Genomic DNA, 8,686 nt, shown 5'->3' with positions numbered 1-8,686 from the left:
CACAAGTATGTGCAACCATCTTGTGGTGTCAGTCAAACAAAAATTCTCCTAGTGAAGTCTCAGTCAAACAAATTTTTTTTAAAAAATTAATAACTCTAAATAAAAACAAAACAAAATTTAAAGTCTAAGTCTGTCTACTTGAGCAAATTAATCAATGTTGAATGTTTGTTGTATCTGGGTTTGCTTAATGAATAATAATAGTAATTAGTTGCCCTCATAATCGTATCATTGATGCTTTTTCAAATTCATGGTTATAATCAGTTTCATGAAATATGGAAATAGAAGCTCAACATACCATTGACTAAATCAAGGAGTTGTGCATTAGATTTATAAAATGTGTTTTAAGGTTAAGTAATTTCAATATAGATATATATATATATATATATATATTATATTTAGTCGAGTCAAAGTTGGAAGGACTTCTATCCTTTGAAGTTGGGTTTCATAATAAAAAACTCTTAAGTGAGGGCAAGTCGAAGATCAAATAGAGATGTAGGAAGATCGGATCGAAAGTGGAGCAAGCAAAAATCCACCTAAGATGACCCATTGACATTCCTAGTTCTAAGAAAAGTTCACAAATCAGCATAAAGTGCTTTAATGTAAGCTGAGACTGCCATTTTTTCTCCGGTTTGGATGTGCGGTAAGCGATGAATTCTTAATACCGCAATTCCATACTTGAAAGCAGTTCTGCTATTCTTGTTTTTGTTTGGTCTCACCTTGCCAGCTGTAAAACTAAATACCATCCAGAAAATAAAGACAACTTAACAAATGGTTTGTTACATGCTAACATCGGAATTTTAGTTTTGGTCAGGGATGATTAAAGAACTTGTATTTTATGAGTTTTGCGTCTCTGACTCAACCTTTCTAAACCTAACTCTGATTTTGAAAGAAGTTTCTCAACTCAAATACGTGTTTGTGTATAAATATGTATATATATATATAAATATATATATGCTCATTTAAATAACCTAACTATAAAACACATTTTATAAATCTAATGCACATCTCATCGATTTAATTATTGAGCCTATTTTTACAAAATTCATGAAATTGAATTGTACTTTTCCTAAATTCACGAAATTGAATTATAAGCATGAATTTGAAATAACGATCAATGATATGATTATGAGGACAACTAATTACCTGCTATCATTCACTAAGCAAACCCCGATACACCAACATTTAGTGGTGACCAATTTTTAAATCAATGATGATTATGAGGGCAGTTATACTGTAAGTGAGAAGTACATTTACTCACGATCATGGCATATGGAATTTAAGCCACCACCATTTCACATGTCGATGGATCGCCACATAATGAATCCTTACAAATGTTGCATACCTTCTTAGCACCCTCAATGATATGTACGTTTCATAGTCTCAACAAAATCAACGTTGCCCTGGAGCTCTAGCAACTTTCGTAGACTAGCTCGTTCTAGGACTCCGTTTCGCTTTTCGATTCCGTTTTGACTTCAACAAACTGGAATTCAATGTTGGTGGGCATGACTTGTTTGGGATTTTCCGACAATTTTTTTCTTTTCATGAAAACTTTTGGCACAAGTGAAACAAAGGAATAGAGTGAGGCGGAGGAAGCTGAAGATAAGATAAAAGAAAAGAAGTAATGGGTAAACCCTAAAATAATATTATATATCTAAGGATATTTTGGTGAATATACCGAGTCGGTTCAGGAGCATGGTGGATTTCCTCTAAAATCACCTACGATCCGACCTTGACCTCAAAAAAGTAAAACTGCCCCAATGGCCGAACCAAATTAAAAAACGATCCGAAACGGTTGGATTGAAAACCACGAATTAAAGTTAGTCTGCAATCCCTACTTAGAACCAAAGAAGGGAAATGAAAGAGTAATAAACCATAAATAAACAAACCAAGTAACAAGAGAACTTAATCAGCACAAACACCGCATAAAGCCTACATGAAGCAAGAATGACCATAGAATCATCTCAAAACTCGGGTCAACGTGTTTTAGTGTTCTAATTTTCCTTCTGGTTTTTCATTTTAGCATACTCCTGAAAGAGGAAGAAAAAAACACTAGAACTGAGGAGAAAGTAACTAACACGTAATTTATCTTTTTGGTTTGGATACTCTTTTCAGAAGCTTATACATGCCAAAGACATTCTTCTGCTGCCACAAGTATGGGATGAAAAATGACCGATACTTGGCAGGTGAGAGCTCCCTATCCAAGTAAGGCAGCGCTGCAATAGGCTGAAACAGGTGCAATTTCAATAAATGATATGAGAAGAACAACATAAAAAGGGAAAAATGAAAAATAAAATAAAAAATACTGCTTTTACCTCCCATGTCGATAAGTCATTTCCACGATAAGGGTAAGGTCGGTTGAGCTGCAGCTCGACCAGGAATGTACAAGCTTGAAGATCCTGGAGCTAAAATTAATATCATGCGTTAATTGGTACAATGGAAAAATATACGAATGTAATAGCATAAAGATTAAGGTTATTCCATACAAACTAGTTTAGAGTAAGGGTTAATTACATATTGCTCATCTGATGCCTTGTTTTTATTGTTAAAATATGGTGGTGCTGCTGAAGTCCCGCCCAGAGTAGCATTGAAAGGGAAGGGAAGAAGGCCTCGGAATCCATCATCAATCCATCTCACTTCACCAATATAATTAGGAATAAAAAATGATGATGGGAAACGATGCCACTCACTTCCAACACAAAGTACAGAACCTGCAATCATTAAAATTATTTTTCTTTATATCTTTCCCATTTACCTAGCATCTATAAAGCTTTTGATCCTGTTGATCACATTATTCTTCAGGATACATGTCAAGCATAAGCAATTATATAAATCAGGAAAATCTAGCAAACAAATCTATCTATGAAACTTTTAGTAGAACTACAAGGCAATTGTTAAAAAACAGACAATTGACATTAGTAAAGAACAAAAGCTAAATGCATGAGAAAATATGTTATGCATTCTTAAGAAAGTTCTGCATAAACATAAATGTCAACGCTAAGTTACTGTTAAAAGAAAAAGCCATTCATCTTTGTAGATCCAGTAAATTTTCAGATATGAAACAACAAAATAAACAAGCTACAATTTAGTGCATCATGTAAGAAAATATTGACTATTCATTACCAGTTCCTGCATCATCATGGTGCTCCAAAATCTTGTAAACCTCCAAAGGAGCAGCATAACCATTGATCAATGAAAATGTACGTGAATGTGAGGCACATAATATGAGGCTGAGGGCCACAGGTCTAAGAATTTTGGCTGTCTGCATAAACATACCAAGAAGATTTGAATGAGAGCTTAGTGTTCTTGAGATAGAGAATCAAAGAAACGAGAAGATTCCCACCATAACTATAATAGAATTATTGTACGGATTATATTTGTCTCGGAAAAGATCAGGAAAGCTCTCAATGACAGCTGAAGCAGCAATGCAAACAAGTGGATATATAGGATAAAGGAATCTGCACTGACAATTAAATATAATGGACTGTTACAACTCAAAGCGGGCTAGATGGATGACAAAATGACAATCCAGCAAAAACTCAAAGCTACAAATTTCTTTCTAGAACAGGATTAGCTGTTCAAAGAGCAAACTACAGGTTGTTCAGGACATGCAAAAAGGAAATAACAAATATGCTGCATTCTGTTCCCGTGCAGAACATATCATGCCAGCTTAGCCTAAAGCTTATGGGCCAAAGCAATTTATAAGCCCTCCTTGAAAACTTCTAAAAGTCATATATCAGAAAATTCTTTATTCATTTATCCATTTTATGTCAGAGAAAAGAAACAGGAAAGATAAAATATAAACAAAATTTCATAAGGACATGTAAGATAATAAAGATTAATTATACCTTTCTTCTTTGTGCAGTTGCAAAGACATAAAGGCCAGCCAGATATAAAGAGGAGAGATTACAATAAACAGGTCTGGGGCATACTTCTTCCTTGCAATTGGTAGAATTCCCAGAAAAAGCAGAGCAAAGATGAAACAGAAGTTGAAGTTGTTAAACCCATTCCTTATATAAAAAAGTGGTCCCTCAGTCCCGTACAAATGGCTCTCACCACCTCCTAAGACATTATACATTAAGAGATTAAAAACAGATGATGTCCATCGTTGGTAGTAGTAGTGATCAACAAGTATGGAGAATGCCTGGAGAAAGAACTTCAATTATTCACAAATGAACAACAAATGGAAAAACAAAATATGAATCAACTACAAATATGTTAATGTCAATCACTAAGTTAAGATATCAAAATCATATATCCATAAAGTTTACAGATAATAACCAAATTTGATTAAATATACTTACAAGAAGGGCGGTTGAGGTGACAGCACCAGAAAGAAATGCTTGTTTGAATTGTTTAGCTAAAGAGGACAATGTGACTGGAAGAAATGCCAAGATGGAAAATGGCCAACCTAGGATTACTCCCACAGCTGCAACTGCAACAGCCCATGCAGGTTTCTCAAGAAGGAATAACCCTGATGAAAGGCTCATGGCATACATAGAGAAAGAACTAGGCAGAAAACCTGGAAAAAAAATTTCACAATAATAAAAATAAAGCAATCTGAGAGAAAAATGGAATTTGTTATGTATTCTCATATAAGACAACTGCATTTAATGATTACTTTGTTAGAAGAAGCAGAAATTCTATGAAAACCAACAAGGAAAAGCATGAGCATAAAACTTATATCTGCATCATGGAAATTGAAAAAGGAGATGGAAAAAGCCACTCACTTGTGCTGGCAAAGAAACAACCACTAGCTAAGCAAAGCATTGCAAGTGCATAAGAAGCAAGGCGTTTTCCATACTTTCTGGAAACTGCTACCACCAGAGTGGCATCTGAAGTAACAGAAAGAAGACCAAGAAAGAGTCTCACAGCATAGAAAACTCTCACCTGCAAGATCAATAAGCAAATATAAAGATTGATCAAACTAAAAAAGTAAAAAAATTAACATCTTAGAAGGCTTGAAACTTACTTTTTCATCGGCATAAAGCCAGGAAGCAGGTTGACCAACTAATTCGTGGAAAATAATGTACAAATATGACCGAAGCGCAAACTTAGAACTGCAATGGACATACAAAAGTGATAACTGCCTCAGTGAAACAGTTACTGACAACTTAGAAGTTAGAACCATCTGCCAACGATGACAAACTATTTTCCAACTAGCAGTATGAATGCATGATAAGAATGTTTTTAACTAAAAAGGATAGACTTTAGCCACAGAAGTTTTGATAACTAAAATAAGGTTGCAGATTCATGCTCCCATATAATACAAAAATGCATCTACAGAAGAAGGAAACAAATGCAAAGCAACCAAATGACCATATGTAACTACTTTGCAGAAAGAAATATACCTTTTCAATTCACTTACAGCCCTAATTCCAACCATGTCATGCATTTAGATTTTACCTGAAAAATTCAATCAAAATCCATTTCCAAATACATACATGGCAACACAACAATCCCAACAAAGTTCATTGATAACCTCCATTCAAACCTATTTTGAACAACATCTAGCCCAACCCGGACACGAGCATGTCTAACACCCTCATATATATATTATATAATATATAATATAAATGCATAGATCCATAAATCATTTGTATTTTATGTATCACCCAGGAATATGAGCTAACTTCACTTCTTACTTCAACAAGTAAATTGAAATAAATAATAACAGCATAAAATTCCCCAAAGAAATACATTTCCAATTACTCACCAAACAAAGCTTAACAACCTCTACAATCAACCCAAAAACTTAAGGCACCCTTTCATTGTTTTCCATCCAAATTCACATAAAGAAAAAGTAACAATCCAAATACCCTTACAGATATATGTCTACTTATATACATATATACCGTATAAATATACGAGTAAATTTGTTTGTACAGAGAGGTTTACCTATACTCCCAAGTTTGGAAACCGGATTTGTAGAGAAGATAATGAAGAGGCTCCCAATAATTGAACACTTCATCGCAGTCGTGTATTATATTCGACGAGGCGCTCATGTACCGTAGCATTCCCAGCGCAAACAACACCGTGAACCACCCCAATCCGCGGTCGTTTCCCGACTCTTCCCCGCCGTCCGATGATGATCGTCCTGGCTTGTCCACCTTCGAGTATGATTCTGGTTCCAACGGTTGTGATGACGATGATGATGGAAGATCCAACGGCGACGATCGCCTCTGCCGCGTCGAGAGTGACATCTTAGGGAAATTTTTTTTTCTTTTAGTGTGGAGTTTTGTTTTGGGGGAAGAAAGGCTGAATTTTCAAAGAGAAGTCCCCCGTGTTACTGATGCTTTTCCTCTTTATGAAGTCAGTTTTTACGTTTATTTTATTTATCATATGGCCTTTTTAAAAAGAAATTGTTTAAAAAAAAGTTATTATTATTCAGTAACATTTTTAAATTTCGTAAACATATTTATAAAATTTACATGTGTTTATTTAAAATTTATATTAATTTAAAAACATCCCAATATTTAGTATTTGTCCATATTATCTTTTATTTTTATTTAGATATTGTTTGCTAATGTTTTTTTACATTTTGTTATGTCTTTAAATTTTTATTTTTTTTTATCTATTGCTTTTTTCCTTATCAATGTACAAATTACATAGAGTTTTCCCCTTTTTTTTTTCTTTATTTTTCTTTTCTTTTGAACCTCATTTTCTCTCAAATAGCACATGGATGAGAAAGTGAAGACTTTACTACAAAAATTGATGAGGTGCTTCGAATCTAGATTAGAAGAGTTGCATAAAGATATTCAATCTGATTTCAAAAGTATTAGTTTTCAACTTAACAAAATATTTGTTAGACTGGATGATATTAATGAAATGGTGAGTGATTGGGAGTTAAACATGAAAGATAACCAGCAATCCATGGAGTTAATCGTCAAAATCTCCTGCTTTTCATTGTCCTTAATTTTACATGAAATTGGTAAGTCTTTGCCCTTACTTATGGGGGTTAGTATAGATTCTAAAACGTTTAATAAATTTAAGTATAATGAATTATCTTCTAAAATGGATATCAAATGTGTTAAATGTTCAATTGTTTGTGCTTTTATGCTAAATAATGTGCAAACCTTTATTGCTTGGAATAACATTAGGTTTGTTAGAGTACTAAACACTGAAAAGCAGCTAAACCTTTCTTTGTAAGGGATGTTGATGCTTTTGGAAAGCTTGATAAAGGTCTTTCAATGACATTTCTTATTAGAAATAAGTTTGTTGTTTTATATGATTCATACAAGTTTAGGCTTTTGGTAATGGGGTTGAAAAGTAAAAGTGTCATGTTTATCTTTGATATTTATGCTTATTATTTGATTAAAACAACAAGTGATAGAAAGGTGCATTATGGTAAAATTTTAATGGTTGTTAATCTTGGAGGTCTTCAAGAAGCTATTACCAATTATGTGCAAGCCATTTATGTGTTTGGCAATGACTTGACAAAGCCACCTCATGTAATACCTTTTGCTTACTTAGATGCCACCATTATGTTGCTGAGGCAACTCTTTGAGAAAGAATGAAAAATTGAACAATCGATAGTTTTTAGATCTATTGACCTTGGCTCTAAAAGAGTTAGGTTGGTTGGTCTTGGAAAATTAGTTTCATTTTCTATTGTTTTTCATGGAATTGGTGAGACTTTAGCTATAACTACAAAGCTTGCTTAAGTTATAGTGGGGTTTTTATCATTGCCTTTTCAAAAGGTTTTTTCAATAAAACAAGGCTCTATCCTACTTTAACAATAACTTGGGAAATGGTGTTAGAAATATATGAAAATAATCTTAAATATGATGAAAGTTTTAGTTTTAATACTGGATCAAATTTGGAAAAAGAGCTCAAATATGCTAAAAATGCTTTTTATGCTATCATATTTGGAAGAAGGCTGACTCTTAATATTGATGGTTGCAATATTAAGACCAAACTTCCATGCTCGATTGAAGTTATGGAAACTAACATGGGAGAGTTACTTGTAAAAAATCCTACAAAACATCAGGCTATGACAAATTCAATTGATACACTTTTTGGAACCAAGTGTTTGATTATCAAGCTCTTAATAGAGGTATGTAGGTTGAAACAAATGACAATAATATTTTTATAGCCAAATTGGAACATTTATGTTGAACGAGATAAAGAAAATTGATGGTAAGGGAATAATCAATGAGCTTACTACTTCTGCCATCTCATATGAAAAAGCATCAAGAAAAGTCTCATGCTGTCTTTGATCCTAATGATGATACATTTGATATTTCAATCTTGTATTATAATGGTAGTGTAAATGGTAAAATGATGCTTGCTCAGGAAACAATTATGCGAAGAATTTCTTTAGTTGAAGTAGTCATCGAAAGAATATATATACCTGTGAAAGATCTCTTAAGAGGGAACAATATGGATAAATGGATTGAATTCCTGTATGAAGACAAAAATTCCTTGAAAAATGGTGCTAAAATCCATGTGAAGCTTCAATATTCTAATACAATAAAAGACTGCAACTGGGATTGTGGTATCATAATTTGGAAACTTCTTGGAGTTCCATATACATTTTATCCACAGAGTCGTGAAGGTAAGGTTTCAATAGACCAGGATGCTTATATCCTAGATGGATTTGTTCTTAAAATTCACCTTGCTATATGCAAGTATTTAGAGCTACATAGATGTTAGAAAGATGTTTTTATGGCATTAATTATGCCAAACATTT

The 8,686-nt window shown here is 33.4% G+C and overlaps 1 protein-coding gene across 4 annotated transcripts; it reads right to left on the bottom strand.

Annotated features, from left to right (window-relative positions):
• Positions 1-964: 964 nt before the first annotated feature.
• LOC111298853 (alpha-1,2-mannosyltransferase ALG9-like) lies at positions 965-6,280 on the bottom strand. Of its 4 annotated transcripts, XR_016329548.1 has the most exons (12): positions 5,896-6,280; positions 4,970-5,057; positions 4,728-4,887; positions 4,302-4,519; positions 3,846-4,141; positions 3,341-3,455; positions 3,121-3,259; positions 2,512-2,708; positions 2,313-2,402; positions 2,076-2,223; positions 1,676-1,749; positions 965-1,548 (listed from the first exon to the last, which is right to left on the bottom strand). XR_016329548.1 is itself a non-coding variant. In XM_022893552.2 (11 exons), exons 2-11 carry the CDS (start codon positions 5,390-5,392, stop codon positions 2,083-2,085), a joined length of 1,488 nt encoding a protein of 495 aa, XP_022749287.1. In that variant the 5' UTR covers positions 5,393-5,403; positions 5,896-6,021; the 3' UTR covers positions 1,851-2,082. The 4 variants fall into 4 exon arrangements, 3 of the variants coding, with proteins under 3 accessions (XP_022749287.1, XP_022749286.1, XP_089603006.1); XM_022893552.2 differs by lacking the exons at positions 965-1,548; positions 1,676-1,749 and adding an exon at positions 5,349-5,403 and having other exon boundaries at positions 1,851-2,223; positions 5,896-6,021; XM_022893551.2 differs by lacking the exons at positions 965-1,548; positions 1,676-1,749 and having other exon boundaries at positions 1,851-2,223.
• Between the last annotated feature and the right edge of the window lie 2,406 nt (positions 6,281-8,686).

The sequence above is a fragment of the Durio zibethinus genome, chromosome 18 (assembly GCF_047325235.1).
Source record: "Durio zibethinus cultivar Kanyao isolate XHJ-2024 chromosome 18, ASM4732523v1, whole genome shotgun sequence".
In the NCBI taxonomy this organism is placed as follows: domain Eukaryota; kingdom Viridiplantae; phylum Streptophyta; class Magnoliopsida; order Malvales; family Malvaceae; genus Durio; species Durio zibethinus.
The sequence above is the reverse complement of the archived record's forward strand: the minus strand, read 5'-3'. Positions and strand labels throughout refer to the sequence as shown.

Excerpts from the sequence above, each read along its gene's own strand:
- LOC111298853 (XM_022893551.2), bottom strand. The coding sequence starts at position 6,200 with ATGTCACTCTCGACGCGGCAGAGGCGATCGTCGCCGTTGGATCTTCCA. Across the intron at positions 4,142-4,301 it reads TCACCTCAACCGCCCTTCTT|GCATTCTCCATACTTGTTGA; the intron begins GTAAGTATATTT and ends TTCTTTCTCCAG. Across the intron at positions 2,403-2,511 it reads AGGCATCAGATGAGCAATAT|CTCCAGGATCTTCAAGCTTG; the intron begins GTAATTAACCCT and ends TATTAATTTTAG.